Source organism: Megalobrama amblycephala, linkage group LG16, assembly GCF_018812025.1.
Source record: "Megalobrama amblycephala isolate DHTTF-2021 linkage group LG16, ASM1881202v1, whole genome shotgun sequence".
Classification (NCBI taxonomy): Eukaryota; Metazoa; Chordata; class Actinopteri; order Cypriniformes; family Xenocyprididae; genus Megalobrama; species Megalobrama amblycephala.
This window is the reverse complement of record NC_063059.1, coordinates 5929220-5946806: the sequence shown is the minus strand read 5'-3', so window position 1 is coordinate 5946806 and position 17587 is coordinate 5929220. Positions and strand designations below refer to the sequence as shown.

The 17587-nt window shown below is 36.9% G+C and overlaps 1 protein-coding gene across 2 annotated transcripts; it reads right to left on the bottom strand.

Annotated features, from left to right (window-relative positions):
• Positions 1-9308: 9308 nt before the first annotated feature.
• Positions 9309-17228, bottom strand: LOC125249620 (nectin-1-like). 2 transcript variants are annotated; one of them, XM_048161942.1, is made up of 8 exons: positions 16864-17220; positions 11613-11700; positions 10408-10516; positions 10133-10264; positions 9996-10053; positions 9776-9886; positions 9561-9612; positions 9309-9407 (listed from the first exon to the last, which is right to left on the bottom strand). In XM_048161942.1, the coding sequence occupies exons 1-5, from the start codon at positions 17084-17086 to the stop codon at positions 10042-10044; spliced, it is 564 nt and encodes a 187-aa protein (XP_048017899.1). In that variant the 5' UTR covers positions 17087-17220; the 3' UTR covers positions 9309-9407; positions 9561-9612; positions 9776-9886; positions 9996-10041. The 2 variants fall into 2 exon arrangements, with proteins under 2 accessions (XP_048017899.1, XP_048017900.1); XM_048161943.1 differs by having other exon boundaries at positions 9333-9407; positions 10504-10516; positions 16864-17228.
• Between the last annotated feature and the right edge of the window lie 359 nt (positions 17229-17587).

The following is a 17587-nucleotide window of genomic DNA, read 5'->3' as shown; positions in this document are numbered from 1 at the left end:
TGAAATATTAAAATCAACTTACTTTTCCCTTAAAATGTGATACATTTTCTCTGTTTAAACATTTGATATGTCATCTATGTTGTATTCTGAATTAAAATATTGAAATTTGAAACTTCCACATCATTGCATTCTGTTTTTATTCACAATTTGTACAGTGTAACACAACTTTTTTTGGAATCGGGTTTGTACTGCTGCTAATAGTAATTATTAAAACACCTGTGAAAGAACACCATGACCTGTGAAAGAACACCATTTCATGCTTCAATCACAAACACATAACAGACTTTATACTTATTTGATTAAATCACAGCCTTTGATTTGATAATCACACTAAGCTATATTGTGATTTTGGTTTTAATTCAGTTTATTTATTAAAATTTTATGTTAGATTAACGTATTAGCTTTCCATTAACTCATGAACCCCTTTTTGGGAAACTCTGCTTTAGGGTAATATTTGTTCTGCATAGATGGATGAAGTTTTATGTAGTATATTCATCATATTATTACCACATATATATGGTGGCCCCAAACGTTTTTGAATACTTAAGTCACATATAAAAATGTTTACATTTTTAACAAGTAATTTAGTTTTTCTAACAAAGTAATATAGAGCTTTTTTCAGAGCAAACTTTTTCTATTCATTTAAATTCATTTAAACCATGTGTTAATTTTTCAGGTAGGTGTCCGGAACTAACCAGTGTAGTTATATTATGAACTTTTCAGTGTAGTTTTTGAACTTTTCATTGTTTTGATTGAAAAGTGTGCTTGTGCTATATTTCTTTAGAATCAATCCCACTTGTTTTGACATTTTGTTAAACAAAGCAAATATATTACAATTTTAATTGTGGTTCAAGTTTTTAAAATACTTTTGGGACCAATGTACATTAACTAAAATAGTACAGCTGAATTTGATATGTTTGTTTTATATGAAGATGATATTCAAAGACTTGTCTTTCTCTTACCATTTCCAAGATCTTACAAGTTTATGACTTCACATTTTTTTGTAAGCAAAAAAATTAGTTATTCTGAGAACAAAGTATGACATCTAATAATTTGCCATATCAGTTTACCTTTTAGCGTTGGTTGCAGGCAAGTATAATATAAGTCAGGATCTAAGTGCAGCAATACTTTTAATAAAATAAAACTCAAAATAGCAATTTACTCAGGAAACTGGAACATGCAAAATTCTAACAGAACAACAAAACAATATCTAACAAAGGCAGACAAGAGGGTGGGCACTCTGGAGGCTAATGGGGACGTGGCTTAGCAGGACAGGAAGCCTCCAGGGCAGTGCTGGCAGTTAAGGTGGCCAGGGCAGCTCACGTAACTCAGGGGCCAGGGTGGCACAGACTGTTCAGGGGACCAGAGTGGTGCCGGCAACTCAGAGGGCCAGGGTGGCACAGGTAACTCAGGGGGCCAGGGGGGCACTGGCAGTTCAGGGGGCCGTGGCGGATCAGCCTCCATGGTCCTGAAACTTGGCCTGTCCACTCTGGCCAGGGACATATGGCATCCCCCCAAAATTTTCTTGGGAGGAGCTAGGAGTTTATGGACTGGAGCAGGCTCTTGGGTTGGGATGGACTCTGGAGTGAACTCGGGCTGGAGCCGACACTAGTGCAGACTCAGGGGCTGGATCCAACACTCGAGTGGACTCAGGGGCTGGAGCCGACACTGGAGTGAACTCGGGCTGGAGCCATTTTTGGGCTCCAAGACATCCCCTCATACTCTACCAATACTCCTAGGGGCACAGGCGTGGCGGCCATGATGGGACGAGACTCTGGAATGGCGGCCATGACGGGACGAGACTCAGAAAACAGACTCAGGAAGTTCTCTCTCAGGAACAGATTCAGGAAATTCTGTCTCAGGAACGGACTCAGGAAATTCTCTCTCAGGAACAAACTCAGGAAATTGTCTCTCAGGAACAGACTCTGGAAATTCTCCCTCATGGGTAATACTTTAGAATACAGATCCTTCATTAATGAATAACTACAGAGAAACAAAGGAGTAATGCATTATTAACACTCTAGTAACTACTATTAACTAACAAGAAACTTTGATTAATGAATTAGTAAGTAATAGTGCTCAGTTGAATGTGGTAGTTCACTATTAGCTAATCAGTAACTACTGTTTTTATAGTTATTAGCTAATCTATTAGCTAATCAGTAACTACTAGTTTTGTAGTCATTTGTTCCTGTGTAGTTATTCATTAATGAAGGATCAGTATTCTAAAGTGTTACCCTCTCAGGAACAAACTCATAGATTTCACACACTACTGTGATGGTGAGACTGTAGCCTCCCTCGATCAGGATCTTGATGAGGTAGTGAGTCATGACACGGCCAGCCAAATCCATATACACTTCTGCTAGATCCATGATTATGGTCTGTCTTTCTGTCAGTGACTACGTTTACATGGACAGCAGTAATCTAATTACTGACCTTATTCTGAATAAGACAATATTATGATTAAGGTGTTTACATGAGTTGCTTTTAGAATATTTCATTCATGTTCCCATTTTAGTTATAGAACATAGATAGATTAATGGCAAACGTCATTACGTCCCCACAGCACGCTGTCCGACGTTCTCTACAGAATTTCACGTATCATCACCACACAGTTCGTGCCAATACTGTTTTGGTGTTTTCATTTTTAATCTTAAAACTTCAAGTGCAGTTAATTATTTGACATGCAATATAAATATATATACGGAGCCCGCACATGACATGCAAGAATAAATAAATAAATTGTGTGCTGATTTACTAATTCGTTCCCTCGAATACATAGAGGGAACAAATTAGTAAATCGTTCGCAATTTAGCCCAGGCTACTATTTATTTTCTCTCTCATGTGTGGGCTCTGTAAATAGACAACGGTGGAACAAATTCTCCAGCAACAGGCCTCCTGTATTTAATTCGGCAACTTTCATTCATGCCACCGCGACAAACTCAGAGGTACTGGATGAGAGATGAGGTGAGAGGAATTTGATTTGTGGCTTCTTGCTTGACGCTTGCTCTCTTGTTTGCCGTCAAAACGGTTGACAGCCGTGTGTGTATTATGCGTCCTGTGGCGAAAACTCCCCACATGACGTTAATAGTGTGATTAAGGTGTGTACATGTCTACAATGCACTCCAATAATGACTAAAATAGGAATACTCCACCTGTCTTAATTCGATTTGTGTTTACTTCGAAACTTTAGTCTGAAAGGTAATAAAACATCGCTGTTTACATGGTCCTTTCTTAATCAGAGTATTGTCTTAATCATATTAATATCGGGTTACTGCTGTCCATGTAAACGTAGTCAGTGTTGGTTGCAGGCAAGGATAATAGAAGTCAGGATCTAAGTGCAGCAATACTTTTAATAAAACAAAACTCAATATAGCAGTATACAGCAAACTGAACAGGCAAAATTCTAACAGAACAACACAACAATATTTTGATATAACAAAGACAGACAAAGAACTGAGGAAAACACAGGGCTAAATAAACTGGGCAAACCATAGATCCGATTATCAAACTAAAAACAAACTCTACACATGAACAGAACTCAAATCGTGATTACCATATTTGGCTAGATGTTCATTGGATGATTATACAACAAACAGTGCTTATCTAGATACAATATAATGTTTAAGCATTCAGTTTTTTGCTCCTGTGCTACTTGATTAGATATTGGACTTCGGTAAAGTTGGTTTTATATTCGCACATTCGGACTTCTGATAAATTCAGACTTTCCAATAAATGTGCAATAAATTAATGTTTGCGAATTTTAAGCAGCGACATGATATTGACAACCAGCGATTGTCAACTTACAACATTTTTCACAGTCGATCAAAATAGACAAGTATTGTTTTAATGGCATATTTACTTGTGAATGTCCACTGAATGTCCAATGTAGTGTGATTAACAAGGCTATTGAATACGGATGTCCGAATGTGCGAATATAAAACCAACTTTACCGAAGTAGATATTGGCCACGTTCACACAGAAGCAGTTGTCAGTCCTGTATTTGAATCCTTAATACGGTTGCGTTCACACGCAGTACGGTTATTTACGGGAGTGACAACCGCATTCTATAACCGAACTCACACCTGTAAATTTTCAGGACTCACAACCGCATTCTCGGAATATTCGCGCTGTGTGAACGGAACAGGGCTGGACAACTAGTTGTCTGTCACGTCATAGCCTACAGTGCGAAAGAGCCACTCTTCTAAGGTGTTTTGTGTGGTTTCGTTTTCAGTAACTTACTGTGACAGAGATGTGAGCTGTGCGTCATCAAGGTGTTAGATCCAGTTTGTTCTCCACCGGAGCGGCTTATGTCAGTTCTGTGTTTCTTTTCAAATGCCGTGTCATGTGCGAGATGTCGCAAAGGACGTGACACGGGTGTGCAGCGGTTAAAGACTCCGGCTAGCGCGTGTTTACATGCTGCTGTTGGTTAATGAAGTTTTGATGGATGAACTCGCGGTTCAGTTAGTCTCTTGTCATTTGAAAAGTGATATTACTTTTCAGTTTTATGGACGTCGCCATCTTTAATATTACGTTGGTGACTGTCGTCATGGTTACTAGCAAGAGAATACGGGCTTGACACTCGCTGCACGTTCATACAGACAGTGTTCCAAACGCTACTGAAAGTTGCTGTGTGAACGAGACAATTCGAGACTCACACCTGTTAAGTAAATGCGGTTGTCAATACCAAAAAATGACTGTGTGAACGTGGCCATTATTTAATCATCTTATTTTCTGTATCCTTCTTTTAAAATATATAATGTAACACAGTTTTAGATCATTTTGAAAAGTCACATTGATATGCTGCAGTGTTGCAGCATATCAATCACTTTTAGTCAACTTTTAGTCAACATGCAGAAAAGCATTTAACAGGAGGTAAAATCAAAGAGGAAATAGAATAAAACATATAGAATCAAAGGGGAAAAGGTTCATGAACAAAGTTTGACATAACATCTGTTCACAGGTCAAAAGAAGCATGTACAGTGTTAGGAAACGCACATTTCTCCAAGCCTCATATGCCATCACCAAAGAGGTACAGTACACTTGAACTTGAGTCTCTGAAAGCCCATGGTAACTTTAATGCATAGGTTAATAAATAGATGTTCAGTTATATTCTGTTTTGCTTTTTTTATTTAAAAAAGAGGTATTTTTGATATTTAAGTGGAATAACAACAACATTTTTGTATTTTCCTCCCCAATGCACATCAGTGACCCAAAATCCTACTATGTGAGTATATATTTACACAGTGTTACACTTTGGAAAACATACTTAGATCATATGACAAATGCTTACTGAAATATGTTACTTGATCGAATGTCTGGCTCTCTGTTTTCTCTTGAAATATTTCCATTTAGAGTAATGGTTATGAAGCTGAGTATGCCGAAATGGACGAACTCAACATGTATGAAAATATCTGATGAAAATGCTATACATCAAACAACTAAAATGCGCTAAATACATTTTTTAAAAAGATTGACAATGTCAGACTTCATCAATAATTATAGAATTTTTCATGCATATTATGTAGCATCAAGATATTATAACAAGAATTCTTTAATTAAATTTCCTTTATAACTATATGCATCATTCTTTGGAATTTCAGATCTATTGGGCAGGTTAGTTGAAGAAAACAACTGCTCTGTGTCACATGCTCTTTTTTCAATTTCATGTTCAAGGACTTTTAGTTTGTCTTTATTATTTCCTGTGTTTCCTTTGTTGTAATGGTTACTCAGTATGATTTCATCGGTTGTCATGGTGAATCTTTGGTTCATTGAATATCTCACACCTGTTTCTTATTCAGTTCATTATTGTGTGTATATATTGCCCTTAGTTATTTCAGTTTTTTTCTCTAGTGTTGAATGTGTATTAGCACGCTGTTTCCTTTAATTCACATTATCGGATAACATGCTTTTGTTTTATTTACTTATCAAATATTTAAGCTGTATTAGATTCATTTTGCCTCGCCTCATCTTCTTCATCTGCCTGTATCTTTTGTCCAAAATTGGAATATTACCTAAAACATTTGCGATAAAGCACCGTTTTTCATCCAGCGAGGTAAAGAGAACCTTATCGTCACTTCCCGACAAACTGGCTGACAAACTGTTGGTCTTTTTTCATACATAATATTTTAATTGTGAACACACAGACAAAATGCAATAAATGTATTTGTATCCACATCAATTGAGTGTTTTTTTTTATTTTTATTCTTGATTTAAGAATTTTTAGATATTTGTACTTGAAATAAGAACAAAAATACTCAGTAAGAAAAATCATTTTTGCAGCGTGAATGAGTGAATGAATGAGTATTTTAACATTGCTTTAAAAAGGGGAGGACACCAAAAGAAACTCTGGGTTTACCGAAGAAAACCTGCTCCAGACAAAGTTAGATTCACAGAGTAAATGACCATAGTAAGTGACTCTGAGTATAAGTTATCTCCCTTTCAGAAGCGGCTTGACTTACCTTGCATTCTCGGATTTGACATACCTCCCATTCTGAAACAGACAACCCAGAGTTTCTCTCATTTCAGGGTTAACATACTCAGAGTTTTCACTTAACCTCCTTTCTGAAATGGGCCCCAGGTCATTGTGTTGGTGTGGTTAGACCTTCAAGTGTCGTGGCAAATTCGATGTCTCTGTGTCTCTTCAGTTCTGGTCTCGAAGAAAAAACTCAGAGTCGAAGTTCCAGGTCCCAGGAGTTTAACTTTATTGACAAGCAACAAAGTGAGATGCCAGCTCCACATCTAAATCTCTCTAGCCAGGGCACAGTTTTTATACATTTTTCTTATCTGTTACAGTGTGAGATCCACCCCTACAGTTACAGTTTCCATGATCTCATGTTACAGGTGCTCTCCCCCCTTTCTCTTCTTGGAGTCTCCCAAGTACTCCCCAGCATTTTTTACCACAGTCACTTCACCAATTAAACTGCAGGTGTTGCTTATGCAAGAGATAATTCTCTTTGTAAGGGTGACCGACTGCCAACTAGTCTACATCTTTTGACTTTATCTCTCATGGGCCTTCTGCCAATTGATGGTCAACCCTTTCCCCATGGGCCAAATGAAACATTGTATCAAACCAGTCAATACTCCCCAGAGACAAGAAGCCTTCACATGACACCCTTAATATTAATAATGTTCTTATTCATTTCACAACAACCTGTAGTCTGGTGGAAAATTACCAACAAAATATGCTTAGTGGCCAAGTTAACTTCTCAGACACATCTGTCCCTTGCAGTCACATAGGCCAAGAGGCCTCAAAACACTTATAGCTTTTATAGTAAGCAAACTAATTCTATAATTGTTTTCTATAGGATGGATAAAATACTCCATCACAAGCTCCACCCATTACATCCAGAGAGTGGGAGTTGGATGACAAGCTCCACCCATTGGCTCTATAGTGAGCAGCTTCTCAATATATATGTCAGAAATGCACTGCTGTGCCTGAAGGAGGAGCTCTTCTTAATATTGTATATTTTTTTAAAACTTGTTGCACTGGGGCACTTGCTGCAGGGTCTAAATCAGTGGTCTCAAACTGCCGGCCCGTGGGCCATTTACGGCCCGCAACTGATCTCAAAAATAAAACATATCCTAATCCGGCCCGCTAAATTATTATTATTCTCTAGTTGCTACCTGTCTGATATGCAAAGAAAAAGTCGCCGTTCTATGGGGGCAATCACATATCGCGTCGCATAAGCGGCCGCGCCACTTTCTCCTTCTTTCCAGTGCGCTTTCGCTCCAGTGGCGTCTGTCGTTGCTATGCAACCATGAGCCGCGCTCTCAACCGCGTTGCTCCTATTATGAGCGCGCTTGCCTAAATTACAGTAAAAGCACTTGACTTTAAGTCACGAGCGCTGATTTAAACCACCGAAATGCATCCGATGCAACCATTAAACGTTGCCGATGCTCAAAAAGCATCTTGGACAAATGTGGGCTCAGCTGTGTGAGCAGAAGCGCTGCCAGGTGTCTGTCAAGAAACAGAAGAGTGTACAAATGTATTCAGGGATTGTATTTGTTCAGTACAGTGTTGTTCAGTGCAAGATTTTAATGTTATTTAAGCTAACATAAAGTAAGGGAAAATACTTCCACCAAATGTTAAAAACTAATAATGTATGTAAAAATGAGAGATTTTTATTTTTTGGCAAAATAAAGTTGATATAGCTCTAGTATTTTGTTTATTTCTGACCCCTCCACGCCACAAGTGTTGCTTTTGTTCCTAAATTACTAATTTTTTTATTCCATTGCACCTTGTTGGATGTGAAAAGTTGCACCAGACTATTGCAATTAATAGTATTATATTAGTAGTATTATATTAGTAATAGTATTATAAAATTATATTACATTCTGTAACAATGAGAGAGACACTGCTGTTTACATTTAGTATGGTAAATAAAATATTTATAGTATGGGTATAAAAATATTTTAGTAGGCCTAATGAAATTTGAAGTACATGAGAAATAATGCAAAGGAAAGCAAATTTTCTGAAATGTTGCGCTTTCTTGCGCTTGAATGTTAATATGGCCCTCCTATTAGGTGTCAATCACAGAAACGCCTGGTCTAAATTATTATTATAGCAACTGATATTGTTATTTTATTTCTTTAAATATCAAAAAAAAGTACATTTCACTAAAGCAATAATGTATTTGCATGATGTTTAATGTCAAATGTATCACACTGCAGATAATTATTCTTCTCATGAAATAAGTATTTTATGAACACACAGTTTTATGCTACCAGTTAAATGTTCTCAGCATGGCTAAAGTTCAGCAATTCAGTAAATGATAAGCATGAGTTTTTCATTGGCAAATACATATGTTTAATTAAAATACATAGCTATATTGTTACATTTCACACTATTTAGTGAAACAATATTCACACAACACCTAAATCAGTTTTCCATGCAAGCACCACTGAAATAATCACACAAATATATGGCACAATGATACAAAGGAGTAGTATCTTTAAGCATATTTCAGAATATTTCAATATTATATTAATGCAATGGTAAATCACACTGAAAAATAAAAGAGTGGAGTGAAAGAGGAGTGGAAGGCATTCTTATCACTCTCATAGAATCATAATTTGTATACAGTTATCTTAATTAAAACTTTCAAATAACATAGACTAATACTAATTGTAATACAGATTAAGGTTTTAATACTTCATTTGAAAACTGTTTATGTTTTTATGGCTGAATATTCAGTTCTTTCCTCATCATCAGAGCTTGAACTGCCAAGATGGCTCCTCTGGTTATTTTTGGGTTCTTTAACAGCTGGTTTGGCAGAACAAGACACAGTGGTGTAATTCACTTCATCTTCTTCACTGGTATCAGATTCCCAGTCTATATTGTTGGCTGGAAGTCTTGAGGCACATGCAGAAGAAACATTCTCATAATCGTTATGTTCTGATTGGGAATTCTAGGAAGAGGAAGAAATAATAAAACAAAATGTTCTCAATATACATTAAACAGTTGTATAAATATACTCCATACACTTTTTGGTTTATGTTTACTGTTCATATTGTTGGTATAAAGTAATAGAAGATAAAAGTTTTATATTCTCATGGCTTACCTTTGGCTTATTTTTTGACACCATGGCATAGACTGCTGAATCTTCAGGTGCTCTAAAAACACAATCATACATTTAACAGGAGCAGCATTCTAAAATATTAGTATCAAAAAGCATTTTTATGCTCATCTCACTATGAATATAAAGATGGAAATGTGTTATTTAATTTGTGGGAGTGAGATTACTTCTGATTTTTACATATTCCCCATCTGCTTTACCTTTTTGCCTTCATTTTGTTCCTTGAAATCAAGAGTGACATAATTTAAGGTAGATGTATATAAGTCATTGTCCATATATCCAGGTTTTTGTGGTTTTGGGGAACGTTTTCCCTGTAAGAACAAAAAGATAGCTTTCTAAGCATGAAAATGTCAGTTGTTTGTAATATTAATGTTTCAAAGATATCCCTGATGCATTTAAAGTAAAAAAACATTCTCTCACCTGTTTCATTGGTGGCAGTGTAATGGCAGAATACACAGTGTGGATATTAGATTTCGTCCTTAAGAGGAAAAAAAAAAAGAATAATTAACTTCATGACAAAAAGTGAGCACAGTCTCCATCATTTCTGCAGCTGTTACCTTGGATTGAGGTCCTGTGCTTGTGTAGGATCTTGGGAATGGGGTGTTTGGATGTGATTGATTAACGCTTCCATGAACTGGATCAGGAATGTCTTCCATTGACAGATTCTCCCGGGTGTTGTTTTGTGATCCCTGAGAGTTAAAATATTCCAAACAGAATAGGCTTTATTTCTTATTAAGCAAACAGACACTGTTTTACTTTTTTAAAGCCATGCATATTAAAGTGAGCTCAAGGAAGTAAACCCAGGTACTGAAACAAACAGAAGTAAAATAACCAATAAAAGTAAGTTTGCCACTGTAGAAGAGCGTGACAGGAATACTGGGAAAAAACACAGTGGATAATCTGCTCCACTTTGCTGATCTAGTCTTGCCTTGTTGATAGTCCTGCAAAATAATGAGCACAATGATTGAAATATGATGACTGGAAGAAGGAAAAAGACAAACCAAAATCAACATCTAAAAGGACCTCTACTATGCAGATAAATTTGAATGATGCAAGCTTAATGACTATTTTTTTTACTTAACCCTCTACAGCACAGCGTTGCCCTCAGGCAACGGAAAGTTTTCTTAAGCCCTATGTTTAGAAAATATTTCTTTAAATTATATCAACCAATTAGAAAGGTCAAGAAAGTACCAAATAACAGTTCAGTAAGGTGTTGGAGTCAATATCAAGCACCATTTAAAGGTGGGACATCCTGTTCTGACACATGGTCACAGGAGCACATGGTGTGAGAAGAAGGCAATATTATTTGCTTTAGTAATCTTATTTAAAACGACATGAACTGTACATAAAAAATATGTGTGTGTGTTTGAAGGTGTAGAGAAGCCTTTTGTCAGGTTTTATGAAGTTTTTTTTATTTTGCATGTTCAGAAATTCAGTTTTTCTTTTCGTTGCCTCAGGGCAACGTTGTGCGATAAGAGGTACTTTTTGAGGAGGTTTTAGACAGTACCTCTCATTGGCAACAATGTATTATAGGAAGGGAAGATGCAAGGTTCCTGGGTGTGCAGGAACACCCAAAGTGATGTGCAAAAATTGTAACATACACCACTATGTCACAGCAGAGATGAACTGCTTTTTGAAGTTTCGTACGGAGTGAAATCTTATCACATGAAGTACATTATATTGCATAGCACACTACATGATACAGACCTATGCATGTATCAAATTCAATACATCAATGTCTTTCAAGTGTTTTTCCCTTTTTACTTAATGATTTCTTGAATTTTTTTTAAAAAAAAATTGATTTTGATGATGATTTTCTCTATGACTCTGTACCATTGTCGCACAACGTTGCCCTGAGGCAACGAAAAATCAATAATCAATTTAATCAATAAATTTTTTTTAATCAATAAAATGTTCCCAAAAGAACCAAAAAATTATGTGGAATATTTTTTTTTCATGTGCCATCAACATGTGTGCAGTAGAGGGTTAAGTAATTTAAAGAAAATTAAAGAAAAGAAAAGAAATAGGTATGTATACCTGCGTATCAGAAAGATGACCACAGCAATGAGAATCAACAGGAGAATGATAGGTAAAATGATCTGGTAGAGCACCTTAACAGGGTTACCTAAAATGCAAGAGGTTTGAGAAAAGATCATGATCACATCATTTTTAAAACTCAGCCCTGACCATGACTTAATCTAACCATAACATATAACCCAGTTAAACTATTAAAGTAGTCCAAAATATTGCAGCATTTGGCATTAACCATGCATTTACGATTGTCTCATTGAATTCTTTACTTAACATTTACTATTAGAATAGTATGCAGAAAAATACCCTACTGCCTGAAGGATATCATTAAAATAACTGTCTCCAGATATCACAGCGATCTCTGTGACTACCCTATCTGTACACTGTAAAATAAAAAGTTTCTCAGTCAGATTAATGTTTAGCCGATCAGAAGGCTTGTGTACGAAATGCCAAAGCTGCCGAAATAATAAACAAATAAATACATAAGTAAACATACAAAGAAATGTAAATTAAATAAACAAATAAATATAATAATAAATATACAAAGAAATGTAAAAAATATATATGTATTTATGTTCACTTTTATTTATTTCCACTTTATTTTCTTTTTTATTTATTTGTCTGTATGGTAAATTGGGGGGTGGGGGGAGTTTTACCTCAGACAGCAATTGAGCTTAGAGTGGCAAGGGCAAAGCTTTGAGGCCACAGTGACACCTTGTGGTGTGACCAAACAAAATGCGGACACCTCTTTGCATGCCCCTTTCCTCTAATTAGTCATCCATCCTGTCCTCTTAACCCTTTCGCACGCAAGTTTTAAATATTCTGGCTGACCCCCCAGCGTGAGTTTTTTAAGGCGACCGTTATTTAGAACTTATCGCTTTATGGTTTCCATGGTGACGCGTCATTGCTTGTTACGTGACACACCGCAGTGCTGTATGACTGATGATATGCTTTTATTTAATTGTTCCTTGTTTATTCAAAATATTAAAAAATTTGTTAACTATAGCATGAAATATCTAATATTCCGATTGCCAAATATGTGCAAGTGGATGTGTTTTGCTGTTTAATCAGCTTTATAATGATCGCGTTAGTTGAGCCATATGAGCGATGGGCGCCGCTATGTTAGTTTGCGCCGCACAGAGAATCGGATCTGTTGGATTTACAACCCGTGAATTCATCCACTTCTCCCGAAATACATGAAACTAAGTGAGTCAGTGAACTAGGGAAGAATAGAGTAAGCTTTAAAGTTACTTTCACAATGTGTATCTGATATGAATAAAACGTGTCGTCTAATTATAATGGAAAGGGTTGTTATTCCCGCTTATATAGACATCATTGTGTATTTTACAAACTCTAAATATATTGTTTTGTTAGTACTCATGTGTATTTAAATGTCTGAAACCTAAAATAAACATCATTTGGTTGAAAAACACTGCATATATGTAATATATGAAAAGCGCTGCGCGTGTCCGTCTCTGGTTTAGCGCCAGCCAAAGCGCGAACGCACATTTGAATTTGAACGTTCTAATCACACCGGTGTGATCGTACGCGTTAAAGGGTTAACCAACACAATATGCGGCAACCACAAGCTTACAATTGTCACGCCATGTTGTAACTGCAAATAATGAGATGGCAACTCATGACACTCTACCCAGAGCTGTTCACGTCCTCAGACTCTGATTTATGTGTTTCTATGTCAATGCTATCAATGCCAAAATTAATCTACGGCAGTCAGCGTAGTACAACTAGAGCTCTGTAAGTTCGTTATGTTCATTATTATTGTAATGTTATGTGCTTTGAGACATGAGGTAATTTAACACTGTCTCTTTGTGATGCTTTGCAGACTCTGCTGTGTGCGTTCATGTGTTTTGAAGGAGGCGTGGCTTTGGAGAGTGCTCTGAAGGGAGGGTGGGATCTTATGTTTTCAAAGCTAGCTTGCTAGCCTCTCTGAAATTGCCTACCCTACCTTTAATGCTTTAAGACAAAATTCAGTACTTATTAATAAATAATGTACAGACAAGCAGAAGAGACCATATTGTAGGCTCATCTGCTTTCCTGTACATAGAAGGCCTATCTTATTAGCACACTGTATACTGAATTCAGTACTTCAGAATCACCATCTTAGTACATTACACCACGTTAAGCATTTGCTATGGTTTTCTATGCGAGGAAAATGTTTAACATGCAATCGAGCTTGTAACATTCATATTCTGGGCTCTTGTGCTTGATTGTACATAATATTCTTTTTTAATAAGTTGTGTACTGAATTTGGTCTTGTATACTGTCTTAATGCATGTGTTTGTTATCAGATCTTATTTAAAAAATGCGATTTCTGTTCATGTGTGCCAAGACATTTAAGAAATCCCAACTGGATTTTTTTTTTTTTTTTTTTTTAACGGCCATGTCCAGGATAATGAGTACATATAGTCACCATATATACATAAAGTTATGGTGATATTAAATGATTTAAACCTTGATATAGGAATTTGTCCACATTGCCTATCTTAAAGGTCCCGTTCTTCGTGATCCCATGTTTCAAACTTTAGTTAGTGTGTAATGTTGTTGTTAGAGTATAAATAAAATCTGTAAAATTTTAAAGCTCAAAGTTCAATGCCAAGCGAGATATTTTATTTAACAGAAGTCGCCTACATCGAATGGCAAGTTTGGACTACATCCCTCTACTTCATTCTTTAATGACGTCACTAAAACAGTTTTTTGACTAACCTCCGCCCACAGGAATACACAAGAGTTGCGTTTGTAGAGTGTGTTTGTCGCCATGTCGTCGAAACGCTGTTATTTTCATCCCGCAGTCCAATCACCGGGTCTGATTCCCGCTTAAATTGATAGGGTAAAATTAAAGACATGTTTACAATAACACTGAGCGCTTGCATCTCCACGTTATGGTAAGAGGCGTGACCTTTCTGGGCAAGATGCGCTAAACTGCTGTCGAATCACAACACAGGAACCGCTGTGAACCAATCAGAACTCGTTACGTACTTCTGAAGGAGGGACTTCATAGAACAAGGAAGTCATCAGCCCGTTTTTATGACAGTGGAAACAGCAGTATACAGATAAGTAAATTATGTGAAAAATACTGTGTTTTTTTACACGCGAAACATGAACACATGTTATATTGCACACTATAAACACAATCAAAGCTTCAAAAAAACACGAAAAACGGGACCTTTAAAGTCATTCATTCCCTGTGTGACTTGCAAAGGCATGTTTGCACACCTCTTGCATTTCTTTTAGTCACACCACAAGGTGTCACTAGCTGCTTTTCCACTGTCGGGCCAGTGCGAGCCAGGGCTAACAATGTGCCGGGCAGGCCCAATAGCCTCGGACCTCTAGCACCGAGGCCAAAATCAATCTGTCTTTCCACTCTCCGGCCAGTAGCACCGCAGCACTACCCTAAAACCGGCCTTAACACACCTCCATAGAACAACCCTACCATTTCACCAGTTGACTGAAAACTAGCTAGATCGCAAAATGAGCATGACAGAAGTGAACGTTTGCGCTTTAAGATTCCAGCATCGATATTTGACCAATGTTTTACAATAAGAAACGTTACCGAGACAGTAAATTATTGATTTGTGTCAGGAGTGCACATCAATCATGCTGAATCAAACTCGTATTTACCATTTCACATAAAAAATAGAACACATACCTATTCAGTTGTACCTGCACAGGAATGCACAAAACAACTCCATTAAGGCTTTTAAGTCCAAAGGTTTACACATTTAGAAAGAATATTGATAAAATATCATATGTTTATGTCACATTTCTGTAGAAGGATTGAGCATTTCTATTAATTATCCACAAAATTAAAAGTCTCACTATACTGTATCCTTTCAGACAGAGCAACAGAGGGCGCTCATGAGCAGCAAACAGGAGTTATGAGTTATATGTGTTAAAGGTGCTACAGAGGATGTTTTGTTTTATACATTTTTGCAATATTACTGAAACTGTCTTTACTAACTGATAAAAGACTATTTATTAGGTGCACTGAAAGGAATAATATTAATATACATCATCTGTGCACGAGGTAGGGCCTTAAAAACATCAGCCAATCATTTACGCGATCATTGTGTAAAGGATTGGCCCTCTGGCTTGTCAATCACTGCCATTATGTTCCTTATGAGAGACGTGCATGCGCCAGTAACTTTCCACACTCCACAGGCGCCGCATGCAATGTTTTTGTCAGGAGACAGGAGTAACAACTGCAGATTATGAGTTACCTGCGGTGAGTCCGACATAATGAATCCACTAACACGACACAGCGAATGCCGGTGGTAAACAAACACTTGTGTTCCAATACTCCTGCACGAGTTTTGGGAGGCGTTCCCTCGAAATGAGCTGTGAAGGAGGGGGGTTGTTCTTACGCATGCGCTCATTTAAAAAACTCACTAACAGTCTTTGGTTTCTCAGTCTTCGAACACATCCTCTGTAGCACCTTTAAATGGAGTATATTATGCCATTTATGACATATGCGGATGCATTAGTTGGATGCACAGAGAGATGAGAGAGATGAAACATAAAACCACATAAATACGCAATTATAACCATATATGATCTACCATCTACCTTCTTCAAGCAGACTCTTGAATTTTCCATAAACATATGTGTATTTATTATTGCAGTTGTTAGCATAGGTAGCCTTTAGCATCACATTTAAATATATTTTTTGCAGCATATGATGATCAGAATCCCCATCGGATCACAATAAGAAGTTATTGCACTTGCTAGCGTCTGAAAGTCAGTTTTGAGCTGAAAATTGTCTGTTGTTTTAGTAGTGCTTTATAAATAAATAAACTAAACTAATTGTCTTAGCCTGATATGACAACATTGGAAATGAGCAGCGGTGTTGACGCTCTCCTCTCCTGTTGTAAACTCCACCTTTGTTCATGACCACACCTAAAGCCCCAGTTGGGCATCTTTGGATCAAGGTATTTGGTCCAATCCCTGTCCGTTGGCCCTGAGGAGACCAAAAAATGCAACTGGACCTAGCGTGCATTAGCTCACTCGCTTTTGGCCTGGGAGCAATGTTTGTGAAAAATTAAATAAGGAAGAAGCGAGGGGAGAAGGTTTTCATTGCTGAAGGGAGATGAGTGCTATAAAACAGATTCCTTTTCTTCAGGACAGGTGTAGTGAAGTTGTAGTGAAGTCTAGCGGGAGTTTTAGATAATCTTCTATTTGATTTAGCTGCTCTAGTCGTTAACACTTTATTTATTTTGTAAATGTAGAATTTCATACTCACTGACAAATAACTCGATGTGTTTGGACCGTGATTTTCCGATACTATTGGCTGCTGTACAGTAATACGTTCCTGGGTTCTGAGGTTGAACTGTGAAGTTCTGCTGGTCTGACAGGACGGTGGTGTTGTCCTCCTCTCTGTACCATTTATAGTCAGTTGCAGCAGGATACGCATCTGCACTACAGGACAGATAGACTGGAAGCTCCCAGTTCCACTCAGCTGTCATGTTATGGACAATATTTATGTTTGGAGTATCTGTAGAAAACAGCCAATGAGACAGGATCCTTCATAAGCAACATTTATGTGATAAAGCTTGATTGCAAAACATTCATTATGTGATTTATTGTTATTATTGAATGTCATTGCAAACAACAAATTTGGACAGTGTATAATATCAATCCATTCATGTAACTATCATGGCAAACTCTTTCATTTATGGAAGATTGTTTTTGCCATAAGAAAAAGTTATTAATTGTGAGTTATAAAGTCAGAATTGTGAGATATAAACTAGATATCGTAAGAAAGAATTGGACTTTATAACTCACAATTGCAAGTTTATATCTCACAATTCGAAGAAAAAAAGTCTCGCACTTCTGACCTTTTTCTCGCAATTGAGAGTTTATATCCCGCGATTCTTAGAAAAATGTAGAATTGTGAGATGTAAACTTGCAATTGTGAGGAAAAAATGTCAGAACTGTGATTTTTTTTTTTTAAATCGCAATCTTTT